This window comes from Trichechus manatus, unplaced genomic scaffold (assembly GCF_000243295.1).
Source record: "Trichechus manatus latirostris isolate Lorelei unplaced genomic scaffold, TriManLat1.0 scaffold00066, whole genome shotgun sequence".
NCBI lineage: Eukaryota > Metazoa > Chordata > Mammalia > Sirenia > Trichechidae > Trichechus > Trichechus manatus.
In genome coordinates this window covers 4,151,635-4,168,426 of record NW_004444002.1, presented here as the reverse complement: position 1 = coordinate 4,168,426, position 16,792 = coordinate 4,151,635, and the positions used below count along the sequence as shown (strand labels likewise).

General features: G+C 43.3%; 1 protein-coding gene across 3 annotated transcripts in view; it reads left to right on the top strand.

Moving 5' to 3' along the window:
- Positions 1 to 16,792, top strand: part of TENM1 (teneurin transmembrane protein 1) — a 609,234-nt gene that overhangs the window by 572,825 nt on the left and 19,617 nt on the right. For all 3 annotated transcript variants that reach the window (XM_004379594.2, XM_012556473.2, XM_004379593.2), the window contains 2 exons: positions 8,228 to 8,400; positions 9,491 to 9,726. In XM_004379594.2, coding sequence (XP_004379651.1) covers positions 8,228 to 8,400; positions 9,491 to 9,726 — 409 coding nt within the window. The remainder of the gene's footprint in view (positions 1 to 8,227; positions 8,401 to 9,490; positions 9,727 to 16,792) is intronic.

Sequence of the window (16,792 nt, the reverse complement as noted above, 5' to 3'; positions counted from 1 at the left end):
CTTGAGCCCATTGTTGCAGCCACCGTGTTAATCCATCTCGTTAAGGGTCTTCCTCATTTTTGCTGACCCTCTGCTTTACCAAGCATGATGTCCTTCTCCAGGGACTGATCCTTCCCGATAATGTGTCCAAAGTATGTGAAATGTAGTCTCGCCATCCTTGGTTCTAAGGAGCATTCTAACAGCCTGCGTAGAGCAGGTTTAAGAGAGAATGGATACGTGAACATTCATAGCAGCATTATTCACAATAGCCAAAATGTGTAAACTACTCAGGTGTCCATCAACACATCAAAAGGATTTTAAAAAATATTATCTATCCATACAATAGAATATTATTTAACTATAAAAAGGAGTGAAGTACTGATACCTGCTGCTCCATGAATGAACCTTGAAAAGACAATGCTAAGCGAAAGAAGCCAGATATGAAAAGTCACATATGATTCCATTTCTATGAAATGTCCAGAATAACCGAATCCATGGAGACAGAAAGCAGGCTAATGTTTGCTAGGGGTTGGAGAGAGGGGGAAATGGGAAGCAACTGCTTAGTGAGCATGGGATTTCCTTTTGGAGTATTGAAAATGTTCTAGAATTAGTGGTGATGGTTGCACACATTGTGAATGTACTAAAAGCCACTGAATTATATACTTTAAAAGCGTGAATTTTATGTTATATGAATTATATCTCAATAATAATAAAAAGAGTGACTAGGAGAAGAGATATTGGAGATACTGACTAAAGAAACTCTTTTGAGGAGCTTTGCTGTCAAGAGCAGAGAAATTGGAGCTGGAGGACAAATTGAGTAAACAGAGAAATTGGAGCTGGAGGACAAATTGAGTAAACAGAAGGGGTTTTTTAAGATGAGCGAAATAATGGTATATTTGTATGCTGATGAAAATGATCCAGTACAGAGAGAAAAATTGATGATGCAGGATAGAGAAGAGAATTTTGTTGTCAAATCAGTTTGTGTGTATGGTTTCCACGGGCAGCACGTTGATGCAGGCACTGTGTGGACAGCCGGCAAGTGGAACCCAGGCCTGTTTCCAGGACTTGGTCAGCAGTGAGTGAAAAGGTATCAGTTAACATCATTGCCGTTGAATAACTAGCTATGAGACGAAAAACATGGACGTCCACATGGAAGTAATCATGGAATTTTATGGCCACAAAGAGACATTAGAGGTCATTTTACAAATGATAAAACTGAGGCCCAGAATAGGGATGTAACATAGCTAGTTGGCTGGGTCTAGAGTCAGGTTTTTGAGTTTCTTTTCCAGTGCTCTTTCCACAACTACCACACAGCCATCCAGAAAAAGGGGAAGTGTTTGGGATTACAGCAAGAATGACATGACCGACATGACCACACAAAGTCTGGAGAGCTAGAAGATTTCCCCTTCCAGTAGCAGGAAAATAGGGATGTGGTAGCATCATGAGCTAGAAGGGGAAGCTGAATAGCCATCTGTTCCTTCTACCTTCTTAACTCCAGCCAGGATCCTGCTGAAACCCTCTCAACCAGAGAGCATCTCTTTAAAGAAGATTCCTCTTACTCCTGAAGCAGTCCATTCTGGGGCTGAACAACAGTCCCTAACTAAGCACTGCCCACTCGCTTCTTGCCTGTACTTGTAAGAATGAGCAATCTCCCAACCTTCATAATGTAACTAATTCTTCATACCATCTTCCCTTCCCAGTACAAAATCTGGCTTCTTTCACTTTAATCATCCGATGCTTTACCCAGTTCTGAACTCTCCTTCAAGTTTTTCCTTGTCCTTCTGAAATTGGAGGACACAGAACTGGGCCTACAATTCTGGTCAGGGTCAGAGCACTATCAAGGTCAATGGAAAGATGAATTCATGGTTGCCATGCCACTAATACAAGGCCTCCTAAAAAGAACTATTTTTTGAAGTGTGAGAGAGCGAGTTTTTTTCCTGTGGCTAAAAGGGACAAATAGTTTGCCAGGGTGGAAATAGAAATTATGTTCTGAGATGAGAAAGAAACAGAAGTAAAATTTGGCAGGTTGGAGGACTGCTGTATATAAGCCACTAAGCCAGTAAACCATTCAACTTTCGATTATCTGTAGAAATCGAGAGGAGAAATGACACAGATGATCCTGAACAGTGGAAACTCCAAATGGGACTTTAAAATGCATTCTGTGCAGTGATAGTGTGTGGGCTTTGATTGTGTCGTGTGATGCTGTTTAAATAGTTCGTTGATTTTCATAATTCTGCTTGACTTGGACCAGATTCAAAATTGCACATCCCAAGTATTAGTACTTGACGCTTGACTGCCCAGAAGTGACCTGAGTGTCAGGGGAAAAGCTGACCACAGAGAAATGGCTAACAGGGAGGTTATTGTCAAGGCAGGAATACTGGCAGAATGAGGCAGGCATTCTGGCCCGAGGGGCTGGTGGGCTCCTAACTGTAATGACCCTGCCACAGTTGAGATCTGAAGGAGGGGCCCAGCAACTCACACAGCAAGCAGACCTTCTCTCCCCACGAGGCTGCAAGAGTAGCCAGGATGCCCTTGCTTGGCTTGTTTCCCAAGCATCTCCCGTTCGACTATGCTAAACTAGAAAGGTCCCAGAAAGCAAACTCTACCTATTGCTGTCAAGCTGATTCTGACTCATGATGACCCCATATGTTACAGTAGAACTGCTCCAAAGGGTTTTCTTGGCTGTAGTCAAGATCGCCAGGCCTTCCTTCCATGGTGCTGCCAATCTTTAGGTTAGTAGTCGAGTGCAAATCATTTACATTGGTTGTGTCCCTGCTGCCAGTCCAGGCCGAGCTGACAGTTCCTCAGTTTCCTTGCTCTTTGTAGGAAGCCCTTCTACTCAAAGGAGACACTGCGTTTAGTTATCTCCCGATGCTTGGTCTTCTGCATTCTTCTCTGTTTCTGGACTTTGTTAGCACATCCCACCCCACTTCCCCCAAAAAATCATCCACGGACAAGTTGGAAAAGCCTTAGTAATAGCTCTGGGTGCCTTCTAGGCTGTTTTACAAGTGCTTAGTTTTATCTAGGATGGCTGATGAGGGATTCCCCCTACTCCCAGATAAGATTAGAAGTGGAGGGAGGGGGCAAGGTAAACAAGCTTCATCTCTGGGTGAGATATTTGCCTGGGGATAAGAAGGATTCCCATGCAGAAATGGCTATGTACATTGAGCAGTCGGTCCAAGCACATGGAAATATTTCCAAGGCTTTCTAGAATCCCAGAGTAGAAAGGGAACTAAGGCACCATCTGGTCCAGCCCCCTGCCTCCAGGCAGGAGAATGATTTCAATTAAGCCAGAAGAACATATAATTGTCAACTTTTCCTTCAGGTCTCCAGAGACAGAAACTCAGCAGCCTTGAAAAATCACCCCTCCCTGTGCTTTATGCCCTTGACAAGGATCAAGTGTGGGGCAAACAGAATGGTTGTGGGTAATGCTGGGAAGAACCGCAATCAAGACAGGGAGTGAACAGAAGGAACAGAGGCTGCTGGCAGAAAAAGCTTTCAGAGACTGGTAGGGAAGTTTAGCTGCACAGGACATCTATGTAAGCTGAGTGTGGCCTCCCAACACCACCATAGATGGTTCTGTCTGTTCTATAACCACACTGGCTCTCATACCCACCCCATCCTTTCCATTTCCACTGGCAGGATCCTATTTCATGCATTCAACAAATCTGTGGAGTGAGAATCTACTCTGTGCCAGGCACTGAGAATGTAGAGATGGATGAGACACTGTACCCTCCCTCTAAGGATTTGAGAGTTTCCTGTCTAGTGAGGAAGACAAGTCCCAATGATAAGCAAACACAATACATTTAATAAAGGCAAGGGGCTACAGTCTTCTCTTGCACAAACTGGAGCTGTAGCTCCATTCTCTCCCCTCCCAAGATTCAATGCCACCGAAGCACTGCTTGAATCATACTAGTCTCCCACTGAAAAGCTTTCGATGCCCTTCTATTGTCTTCTGACTACGTGCTTGCCTCCAGAGCCTGGTACCCCAGTTCTCCCATGCTCTGGTCCCAACTGCCTCTCCAGCCCTCTCTCCCACTACCCTCCTAGAGGAAAACTTGTGCTCCAGCCACCCGGTTCCCTCAATAGACATCCCTTCCACCAGTATGCTTTTCTTCATGCCATCACCTCTGTTTGGAATGCCTTCCCCCCTGCCCCCAATCTCTACCTATCAAAATCCTCCCAGGATTCACCTCGTCCCTCTCTTCCTCCTCCTCTCCTGCTCAGCCCAGCTGAAAATGATGTCCGCCCCCTCTGAGCTTCTACAGCTCCTTGTTTACACAAGTACATGGCAATATTCTGGGCTTAGAGTTATTTGTGTGCATAATATCTGCCCTACTAGACTTTGAATTTCATTCAGCACTGTATCCCCAATACCTAGCACAAGACTCTGATATTTATTGAATGAAGGTCAAATGAAGATAGAAGGGCATTACGGACCAGGAGCTGAATGAAGTTATTGATGAGAAAAAGGGGAATCCAGTATTTCCTAAAGAATGGTCAGGCTCCCGGCATGAGAGGGTAAAGAGGGTCTGACTCCTTCATAGTTTCTTTGAAAAATAAGTAATGAATTTTCCTTTATAATTTTCTATATTAAAAGCAAAGGTGGAAGAACTTCTCATTTATACTCTGCCCTGTGTAGCTCTGGCTTAAATTTTCCTCAAGGGAAAGGACAGTCTATGCCTTATGAGAAAATATCAAATACAGTTTTAATATTGTCTAAACATCATTTCCCCAGCTAAACTATATGTTCCTCAAGGACGATAAAGAATTCTGCATTTCCTTCATGTTTCCTTTGCTCCATGAGGACGTGTACACATGCAGGCACACACATGCACACACACACACACACACACACACACACGCCCGTGCACTTGCACACAGCCTATCACAGTGCTGAGAAAAAGGGTGAGGTGTACTCAGTACTTCACTGGGCCCCTCACAGAGGAACTCTGTAAAATCAGGACCAAAACTAGTTGCTGGTGAGTCAATTCTGACTCATAGCAACCCCATGTGTCATAGTAGAACTTTGCTCCACGGGGTTTTCAATTGTTAGTTTTTCAGAAGCAGACTTCCAGGCCTTTCTTCCAAGGTGGGGGATGAAGGGTGCTACCATGTTATGGCCTTAGGGGGTCAGCTGCAGCATATTGGTGTGCACTCTCTGTACCAAAGGATGCAGGCACCAAAGGGAAACACAGCATAAGAGATTTTGATTAAACTCATTTCTTTGACATTCAGTCTGGAAACATGCATTTCCCTGTGATGGAGGAAGGAAAAACTCAAGCAAGCCAGAGGAAATCAAAGACTCCCTTTATTTTGTATCCACTTTGAGCAGTCTTTCCAAAGTTGTGGGGATTACCCACTGACGCATACATCTGTCTGTCACTCTTCCTTTGGAAATGACCCCGCCAAAGAGAGGTGGGCCTGCATGTTTTGATCCAGGATCATATAAATGATGGAGCACATGCGAGACAGCACACTGAAGACACCATCAAAGGCAAATTGCTTTGACTGTGACTGGCAGAGTTGGCGTATGTGAGTGTGTTGGGGGTGGGGGTGCTTTGTTTACGATAGAGTTGTAGCCAAATATGCACTTCCAAGTAAGAGTGTCAATCCAGTCACAGAAAAAAAAACCGTACAATACACCTTTCTAGCTACCCAGCCACTGAGCGGGACTGTGGGAAATGCCACCTTATCCTCAACACCATTGCCTCCCTGGCCGGAAAAGGACCAGGCAGTAGCCTCCCAGCTAGATCTCTCTGGGCATTGACAGTCTTATCCATGACAGTTTAGCTTTTTTCTCTGAAGGTACTACTGTCAATTTGGGGAGTGCGGATGAGGACAGAAAATGTAGGGATATGCTTACGCTCTTGGGAATAAGCTTGAAAATGTATAATCTCAGACAAAGAGCACCTATGGGGAAGGGATAGGTTAGGAAACTAGATTTATCCATAGGCCACTTCTAAGGTTTGTTGGAACGTTTTACCCTTGTACCTCTGCATATGGATGATTCCATTTGTATCTGCTTTTGTCACTTTGCTCCGATGATTGGGTGCAACCACTGCCCTCACCTTTATATGAAATCTTGGTTTAACACAAAGGGCTATGTGACTTGGGAAGAAGGAAACTGCCCCTAGACTGGAAGGCCCTTGAGAACCTGCATCCGGTGTCTTAGGTCAGATGTCGCGGAGGAATGACGAAGAGTGACCTTGCTGAGGGTTGAGGAAAGCAAAACCAATGAGGCAGAGTTGCTGGTGGTGAAGGAGAAACAGAAAGGAACCACCTCCGTAATCTAGGCTGAGGGGTCGCAGTCACCTCATGAGAAAGATATGCAGCAGCTTCCTTCTGTCTGCTGCCTGGAAGTTCCTCCCTACAGGAAAAAGCAGGTTGATACCTTGGGAGAATAAAGGCTGGACTTTGTTTTCCTCTCCTGGAGGGGAGACCAGGCAGGCAAGGTTGAGGCTGTGCTGGCCATTCAAGCCCCTTCCATGTTCCTTTCTTACCAGGGGGCTTGCTTCTCACAGCCACAGAGCCCCAGAGCAGGCCACAGGCACAAAGGCTGAGCAGGGGAAGGATTTTGCCATTAACCCAAGCACAGACAACACCCTTAGGCCTTTCTTAAATAATGAATCTTTCGCTGCACAGTAGCAACAAGCCAACTGTTGACTGAAACTCATTTATACAAAAGGTGCAGCCAGCTAAACTAGGGCTTGGGGTATCTGTGATGTCAAATGACTTGTCTGATTGTTTTTATTCACATACATGACTGTTTTAACCAATAGCCTGTGCGCGTGTGTATGTGTGTATATACATATACATATATATATTATAGATATATAGATCTATAGATAGAACTGGGAGCCCTGGTGACGCAGTGGTTAAGAGCTTGGCTGCAAACCAACAAGTTGGCAGTTTGAATCTACCACCCACTCCTTGGAGACCCTATTGGGCGGTTCTACTCTGTCCTATAGGGTCACTATGAGTCAGAATCAACTCGACGGCAACAGGGTTTTTGGTTTTATACAGAACTGAGCTTAAGCCTACAGACATCTATTCTATGAAATGAGATCTAGCCCCTTTTCCCAAGCCCACCAAAAGCTGATACAGATTTTAAAATTTGAGAAACTCCGCAGGCTGAGTTCTTTAAAGCCTAGAGGTTTAACACTGAGTTACTAGGACATTTTGCATAATTGTTGGGGGAGGGGGGAACAGAGCCAGACTCCACCACTGTGCCCAGCTGTGTCCTGCTCACTTTGAGTAGAAAGAATATAATTGTTTAAGATTTTAAAAGCAAATAAAAGTGGGTAAATATTTTGTAATTTGCAACTTGCAAAGAAAACAGTAATGGGTTTCCAAGTGCATGTCTTTACTTTTAATGAAGTGTTTATTTTTCATGGTTCTATTGGCAATAAAAGAACAGCGCCACATCAGAAGCCTTCAGGGAAGCAGTTTCCATTTGGAGGACAGTGAGATTGCCAATAATTCGGATTTTTTTAAAAAAGTAAACTCACTAGACTATATTTCTAGATATAGGTTATTGCCTATTCTCCCAGGTAATTATTTTTGTCTCTTACTCATATAAGCAAATTATAAAACATTATGTACTATACTCCAAAAAGATTTTAAAAAAAAAAAATTAAATGACACCAAGATCAGAGGGCTCCAGAATGTTTTAAGGAACATGTTTCCATTATCCTCTGTGCTTGTTCATTTTGTTGAAAGAATGATTCATTCATTTCAAATTTGGCAACTTAAACAGCAGCAAATATAATTTTCCTATCACAATGCAAAGTCAGTTTTACTGGCCTTCTCAAGCTTTGGCGGGGCGGGGGGGGGGGAGGCCCTTTTGTGCCTCCTTTTCCTTTGGCAACAGCACCCTCTGCTGGGTTTTGCTACCCATCGCATCCAATGAGATCGACCCAAATTGCAAACCCAAGCCTCCCTGCAACATTGCACACAGCAGGACATGATTCATAAATCAGTTTTCCACCCTGGTGATTCATTACCAGATATATTTTTCTCTGTAAAACAGCACAGCTCAAGGAAGTCATCAAGAATTCAGAAGCTGCGAAAAATACCTTCGTTTGATTAATCATCTCTCTGACCTTTTTCTTCTTATTGAACAAGGTTAATAATACTTGTTATCACTCAAAGTTAAACTGTATTAGCTGCCAAGTGATTTTTAGTTTGCAAAGGCCTGTTATCGCTGCCAAGAGGTTTCAAAGTTGGGACTGGTTACATTTCCCAGGTACGACCCTGAGGGACATCTGACCAATGCCACATTTCCCACCGGAGAGGTCAGCAGCTTCCACAGTGACCTGGAGAAGCTGACAAAAGTGGAGCTAGATACTTCCAACCGCGAAAATGTCCTCATGTCAACCAACTTGACGGCAATGAGTACCATATATATTTTAAAACAAGGTAAGACTATTTCCAACTTCACCTGACTATATAAGAGCACCTATCTTAACTTCTACCCCCAAACCTCTGCTCACTGTTAGTAAATAGAGGTCACCTCTGACTGAGAAGATCACTACCTTTCATGATTTTCCAGCTATGGAGGCTGAAACCTAGACAAATTGACACCTTTCACAAGTTCCCATATCAACTTTGGGCCCACATTGCTGTGGGAGTTATGAGGTTAAATCTCTGCCCAGTCTGCTCTTCCATCAAGTCATTTCCCAACACGCGGCCATTTGTAAAGCTTTGTTAGGCTCCAAGTTATATTAAAGAAATGGAGTCTGTGCCCCATCTGAGGTAAGCATTCTAGATCAGTGCTGACATGGGTGAATAAAGAGGACAGATTACAGTACACATTGAGAAGGAATATAAGCGAAATGAGGATTAAAAGCTCATTCTCATCCAAAGAGGAAAGAAAGAAGGTGGATAGGTTGGATTTGGAAGGAATATCTTGGAAGCTAAAAGGGAAGTGGCCAAAGAGAGGTTGCTTTCTCTCTGCCCTGTCATTATGGGACTCGTCTTTTGTTAGCTTGTGGGGCCAGACACAGAACTGTCCAACGTTCAGATCCTCTCTATAAAAAAAAAAAATAAATAGTGCCAATCTTTGTCAGTGTTAGATCATTTTGTGGGGTACAGCAACTGTGATGGTGTCCCCAGGTAGTAAGGATGCTGAGTTGAACTTCATACTCTTCTCATTCTAGCTCCCAGCATATCAAACTGAGCAGGCCAATCCAACAAGTCAGAGGGAGTTTGTGAGGGAATTCTTTAAAAAGAGAAAACAAAAACAGCCTGCAGTGTTAGACAGGAAGCCTTTTATCCAAGAAACAAGATATCCTACCTGTGAAAATAACAAGACCCAAATGGACAGAGAGTGTGGCTGCCTGTCAGAGTGGTTGTCTAGCCCAGAAGGCAGTTAGGTCCACAGTGTCCCCACCTGCTCCTCGCTTCCCAAACTTGCCTTCTAAAGCTAAACTGATCTCTCCACTGCTTCCCGCTCTTCCCTTTCTTCCCTTTCCTCCTGCTCTTCCTCCTTTGCTCTTCTTGCCTCCAGAAAATACCCAAAGTACCTATCAGGTGAGTCCAGATGGCTCCCTACGGGTCACCTTTGCCAGCGGGATGGAGATCAGCCTCAGCTCAGAGCCCCACATCCTGGCCGGAGCAGTGAACCCCACCCTGGGCAAATGCAACATCTCACTGCCTGGAGAGCACAATGCAAACCTCATCGAGTGGCGGCAGAGGAAGGAGCAAAACAAAGGCAACATTTCAGCCTTTGAAAGGAGACTGAGGGTAAGGCTTGACCTTATACGAGACATAGAGCTTTGGTTTTATTTTTGAAAGCTTCAGAGCTTCCCTGATCTGAAGTCCCATTTCTCCAAAGCTTTTCTAGGTGACTGACTAGCTTATATGATATACTAATTCAAGAGAGGGTCCTAATGGCTGATAATGGTTCAGTATCGTTAAATGATCATTGTAATAGGAGTTTTCTTTGTCGTTAGCCCGCTAAAGTGCTCTAATAGTAGCAATTTCAGGCACCAAGAAAGTCTGGATAGAGAAATGTGTTTAGCCAGGAGGCCTGCCGGTATCCCTCCCAGCATACCTTGGAGATGGTTCTCAAATGCACTAGGTTGGTCCAGGTCCCTGCTTTGGAGTAGTTTTATACTTTATTTGGGAAGACCAGGCAGGCACACATGGAACAATGTGAGACATAAGGCGACATTTGGACAAAGGCAAGATAAAACGGGAAAAGACAGTAAATGATATCATTGCCATGAATACAGATGAAGAGCCTGAGGGATAAAGAACCTGTACTCAGATTGGGTTAGGGGAAACTCAGAGAAAGCTTCCTGGAGGAAATTAAAGATTAAGGAGTCTTCGAATTCCTATTAAGCACAGTTCACTACAGTTAACCAGAGAGCTCCCAGCCAAAATTGCTTTCATGCAGCACACAGAGCCTACAAACACCACAGCACTCTACCTGTCCCTTCTTGAACATTAACCAATGTAAAGATGACGTGACCAACTTTCCAAATATAGTAACATTCGATATTAGCCCCAGAGGAACTGCCAGCCTGAGGGGAGCAATCACTCACTATTGAGGTCAGGCCTGCTTTGAGCACCTGTATCACGCCGGGGACAGCTGGAATGCTTGCGTTTTATTCACTCACAGGAAAAATTCGAAGACCTTAAGACTGTGACTATGTGTTGCCAGCCAACCAGCTAATTCCAGGGAGAAGCAGTCAAAAAAGTCATATGGATTGATATGGACAAAAGAACAATGCTCACTTTTCAGTCAGTTCTATTGGTGACACATGGACAAACTTCAGTGGGTGTTTCGTTGTTGTTGTCATTGTTGTTTTACCAGCCACTGGAAGTGTCCACATGCACAAGTCAATTTGAACATTTTGTTTCTATTGATCAATTTCTAACAGAATTATTTACCAGATATGACACTAAATTGAGAAGTGAAACCAGTCCAAATAGTCAAACCTCATTGTGTGTGTAGCAGTGAGGGTTTCTTAACAGAGTTCTTCTAGAAATGGGATCTCCTGGGTAGAACCCTAGATGGAGACATCAAGTAACCTGACTTAATATCCAGTTTTATAACTGGCTTGAGAAATGACTTTATTTTCATTGTCTGTCACCCTTTTTCTCAGCACTGTGATAGGCTGTGTGCACACGCCCCCGTGGAGGAAAGGAAACATTCATGAAGGAAATTCAGAATTCATTATCGTACTTGAGGAACATATAGTTGGGGAAATGATGTTTACACGTTATTAAAGTTATGTTTGGTCTGCTGTTTTCTCATAAGGAACTGTCCTTTCCTGGGCAGAGTATAAATGTTAGAATTATCTACATATGGCTTATCAACCTCATGGATTCATCACAGAAAAATTTTATCGAATTTTAGTGTGCACTCCCGGCTTATAACCTTAATAAAACACTATGAGCCAAATCATACACTATGTGACTTTGAGATTTTCCATTTTTAGCGTAACCCACCCTGTTTCTTCCCCCTGTTTATGCACAGATAATAGAGAGAGTATAAACTGTAATTTACACTCCATATCTCAAATTGTCCTTAATGTTGAAAAGTTAACGGTCATAAAAAACATTTGAAGGTTCTTTAGTGGTAAGAAGAAGACTGAAGTGTTATTTAGTTAATACTATTTATAATTTGGAGCCCTGGTGGCGCAGTGGTTAAGAGCTACGGCTGCTAACAGAAAGATCGGCAGTTTGAATCCACCAGCTGCTCCTTGGAAACCCTATGGGGCAGTTCTACTCTGTCTTATAGGGTCGCTATGAGTCAGAATCGACTCAACAGCAGTGGGTTTGGTTTTTTTGTTGTTGTTGTTGTTTTTATAATTTGACCAGTATCCCATCCTGTGGTATAATTGATGAGATTTGTGGAATGGCTAATAAGGGCAAAATTTCAAGACCTTCTCCTTTATGTGACTTTTAGAGTACTTCCTGAGGTCCTGGAACTGGAAAATGGACCCCCTTATTGATTAGGTGGTGTTACTATGCATTGTCCCTAGAAATCTAACAATAGCAATCCTTTGCGTATGTTTAATGCTTTAGAGAAGGAACCTTGGGGCATAGTGGTTAAGTGCTAGGCTGCTAACCAAAACATTGGCAGTTTGAACCCACCAGCTGGTCCGTGGGAGAAAAGACCTGGGGATCTCCTCCCGTAAAGATTGCAGCCTGGGAAACCTTATGAGGCAGTTCTACTCTGTCCTATAGGGTCACTATGAGTCGCAATCAACTAGATGGCACACAACGACAACAGTGATTTAGAGTTAACAGAATGCTTTCATAGCCAGGATTTTGATTGCCACAGCCATCAAGTGTTGCTATTCCTAATTTACAGATAAGGAGACTAAGGCCCAGAGAGGTTAAGTGATTTGCCCAAAGTCAAACAGCTATTAAGGAGCAGAGCCAGGACTAAAATGCAGCACTTCCCACTACATCATGCTGTGCTGCCTTGTTCCTTAAAATAATTAATCTATAAATCATTGCCCCACTCAGTGGAGCCAGCTTGGCAGGACCTGACTCCTCATTTCAATGCTGACAAAAAGAGACAAATAATCGACTCTCATGTACTGGCAAGTGTGGGTGGTTCAGGACAATGGGCTGGTCTCCAGGCAGGGAAAGCTTAGAGGAGTCAAGGGGAGGAGGGAGACTGTTTAGCTGGTTAATTCTTATCTGCTCTGAGCATCCATAGGGAGTTTTGTTTATAGTGCTGCCTCAGTTTCCCCAGATTAGGCATATCCAAATTAATAGAATAAAAAATAGGCATATCACACGTGCCCAAAAGGTAGGTGTGAATTCAGTGTTTACAAGGCAAATTCTGTTTCCCCACTGACTTTATTTGTTTCAAAGATGGTTCCTCTTCATTTCTAGTGGCTTTTCAAGGGGCAGCATGATGACACATGAGATGAAACTTTCTCACTTCTGGAGCCAAATATGAGGTGACCCATTTGTCCACATACATTAAAGAATCAGCCTCTCTGATGCCTTAAGTACTTTGAGACCTTCAGCTGACTCGTTCACTTCTCCTGGTGGAGGTGCCATTCCAGAGCCAGGGCAGGTGGTGGTACCAGAGCTGTTAAGTCCTAAAACCAGGGTCAGAAAGTCACCCACCCATTGCCGTTGAGTCAGTTCCGACTCATAGCGACCCTCTAGGACAGAGTAGGACTGCCCCATAGGCCCATATGGGGAAGGTGGTCACACAACATAGAAAACCCAACTCAACTGTGAGAAATTCAGCTCTTCTTTGAAAAACCACCCAAAGGTGTGGTTGTGATTTGTAAACGTGGTGGGGCAGCAGGTCATAAAGCACTAATTGTTCAAGCACAAAATGACAGGTTCATTTAAAGGCCCGTTTGGTAGGATGATAGATGTCAAGCACTCCAAAATCTACCGGTCGCACCCTCCACAAACCTTCTGTCTGGAAAGAAAATATCAGAAAGGCATAGACCTGTCTTTGGACATAAAGCAGCAAAAGCTGCATTTCTCCAATGATCAGTGATTTTTTTTTCCATACAAAGTCAGGGTCCCTGTCAAGGTGAGGGAGGCAAACTGCTGGAAAACGTGATGCCCTGCTCAGCCTGAGCAAGCAAGGGATTTGTTACTGCTGGGCCATCCTTCACCAGCTCCATTAAGTGTAAGAAATCACATTAACATCCTGAAATTTCATTTCTTTTAAAAATCCATTTCCCCCCAACCTGAGTTGTGTTTGAATCATCTTCCTTGCAAAGTACTTTTGCATCCAGTCCTTGTATCTTCTCATCTGCTGCATCAATCTGCCCCCATAAATACATTTCCCTGGAAAATAGAGAAATTAGAGTGCAGATAACAATAGAGGCAGTTGTAAAAGAATCGGATGTTGACCGAAAGCAAACTGGTTTAGGAATTACACCCAGATTGCACCTTGCTGTGTCCATGGATAATAATGCTGTTATATGAGATGTATCACAGCATTGGATCCCAGAGCTCTTTACAAGATTTCACAGACTGAGCTGTGAGGTTAGAGCAAAACCTCGAAACTACAGCCTCCTTTATTTAAAAAAAAAAAATGCAGGCAGCTTAGTACTCCAAACCAAAGTCATAAAATCAAGGAGGATGATTATGTGTTTACAAGCAAAATGAAGCAAAGACTAATCTGAAGTCCTCACAATTGATTTTTTTTCCTCCACTCAAAGATAACTGAGAACTCAACTCCTGGGTTGGTTTTTAAATGCAACATGGGACTGTGCATACGTGAGCTGAGCTCTGTGAGGGGGAAACAAGCCCAGTTGAAACCCAGGGTCCCAGGCTGACAGATGTTGGGGAATTTGGGCGGCAGCCATATGGTTCCAGCAGCTCCCTCCGTTCTCAGAAAATGTCTTTGCTGACAGGGCACTCGGCTACAGGGTGCTCAGAGTTGGAGTTCTTATTTGCTTCACACTATTTTAACTTCCTTCTCCTCAGGTTTGGTGGGGGGATTCATTTTGGGAAAATTTAGATAAGGAGCCTGCATGGAGCTCGATTAATCTATTTGTAAATATATCTGTAGTTTTAAGTCCCAAGTAACAGTGCCTCTACTCCTAAGGAGAAAGGAGATCTCAGGCATGAAGGCCACTGGGCAGTGTTGCTTTTTTGGGATGCTTGGGGCCCTTAAATCATAGAAACTATTATATCTGTTAATCTTGGTTCAACCTTACTAAAACAACTAAAAGGAAAGTATTATTTCACATGTTATTTCATGAGTACATAAGCATTAATGATTTGGTCTAAAAAAGGCTTATGGTTAGACAGATGAAGTAACAAACAGGAAAGTATTTTTAAAAAGCAAATTAACGTAGTGCAAAAAGTGTCCAAGATAAATGGTATGGCTGAAATCAGATGAGAGGCATGAGTAAGATTTTAAGGAAGAACTGGTGTGCCCATAGTTTTGTACTTCTTCTCCCACTTATAAAAATGAGAGGTATGAACTATGCCAACTCTTTTAGTAGTAGTAGTAGTACCATTAGTCATAATATCAGCAGCTACCATTCATTGAGGTCTTAACTATGTGTGTTGCCATGTATTAACTCATTTACTCCTCATAGCACCTTATCCCATGGGTTGTATTATCATCATTCCCATTTTTCAGATGAAAAAACTGAGGCATAGAGAGATCACACAGCTAGTAAGTGGAGACACCAGGATTCGAACCCAGGCAATCTGGCTCAATAGCCCATATCTTAAGATCCCTTCTGGCACTAAGCTGGCAAGGTAAAGAGTGTATTGGGAGTAAAAAAAGAAAGGAAAATTCCAAAGGCAATAGTAGAGGTTGATGTTAAAACTGAATGCATGTCCTATTCATTTGTAGGTATCTCTGTGAAATAAAATCAGGGCTTTAAGGAGCCCTGTTGGTGCAGTGGTTAAGCACTCGGCTGCTAACCGAAAGGTCAGCAGTTCAAACCTACCAGCCACTCCGCAGGAGAAAGATGTGTCAGTCTGCTTGTGTAAAGATTACAGCCTTGGAAACTCTATGGGGCAGTTCTACGCTGTCCTACAAGGTCGCTATGAGTCGGAATCAACTTGACGTAACGGGTCTGTATGAGTTGGAATCGACTCAACAGCACACAACGACAACAAAGTAAGCTTTTGCTTATCAGCCTAGAGAGATCAGTAAAAATAAAAATCCGTGGAACTAACGTATTGATCGATGTCTAAAAATCAAGCTCTTGTTGTTGTTAGGTACTGTCGTGTTGGTTCTAACTCATAGCGACCGTATGTACAACAGAACAAAACTGCCCGGCCCTGCACCGTCCTCACAATTGTTGTTATGCTTGAGCCCGTTGTTGCAGCCACTGTGTCAGGCCATGTGGTTGAGGGTCTTCCTCTTTTTTTGCTGACCCTCTGCTTTACCAAGCATGATGTCCTTCTCCAGGGACTGGTCCCTCCTGATAGCATGTCCAAAGTATGTGAGACAAAGTCTTGCTATTCTTGCTTTTAAGGGGCATTCTGGCTGTACTTCTTCCAAGACAGATTTGTTTGTTCTTCTGGCAGTCCATGGTATATTCAATATTTAAGTTACCTTAAACCCATAGGGTTTCTAAGGAGCAACTGGTAGATTCAAACTGTCAGCCTTTTGGTTAGCAGCCATAGCTCTTAACCACTGCACCACCAGGGCTCCGAAAGCAGCATAGCATGTGCCAATTTAAAATCTGCTGTAAAGTTTCTATCCATTTTCATAACTTCATGGAAACTCAGTGCAGCACATCTCCCAAACTGTGATGAGGCTGTTTGGCCCATCTCACTGATTCACTTTCCCACTTCTTCAGCAAAAATTAAACAGGTGACTCAGTTGTATTGTGAGCTGAAATGCTAGGCAGTGCCCTTGAAAATTCAGCCTCCTCCTCTGTATGGAGGAAAGAAAATCAACCGCTCTGATCATAGCTTAGTGTTCAGCACATTTTGCACATACATATTCAGTTGAACCATCTCAAATTGCCATTTTTGTAGGTCAAGAACAGTCAAGTATCAGCAATTGCCTATAGCTCAACCTAATATAGATCCTTATCCTACTTATTGAATGAGTCTCAAATTGGAAGGATTGAGGGGACTTGCCCTTAAGCAATTCAGACACAAACACCTGGGAAAAAGCAGGGGAGGCAAAGGACACTTTCCTTTCGAGCTTCTGCCAGCACCCATCCTTCACAGACACTCTGATCTCTGCTGGCAACACTGTCCATGACTCCCCAGGGCACGCTGTTCTCTCTACTCTCTGGCCCAAGTGTGAACCAAAATCAAGCCATTCTCCTTACTCCTCCTTAGCACAGCTGAGACAGGCTTTTTATTTAAAAAAAAAAAAAAAAAAAAAAAA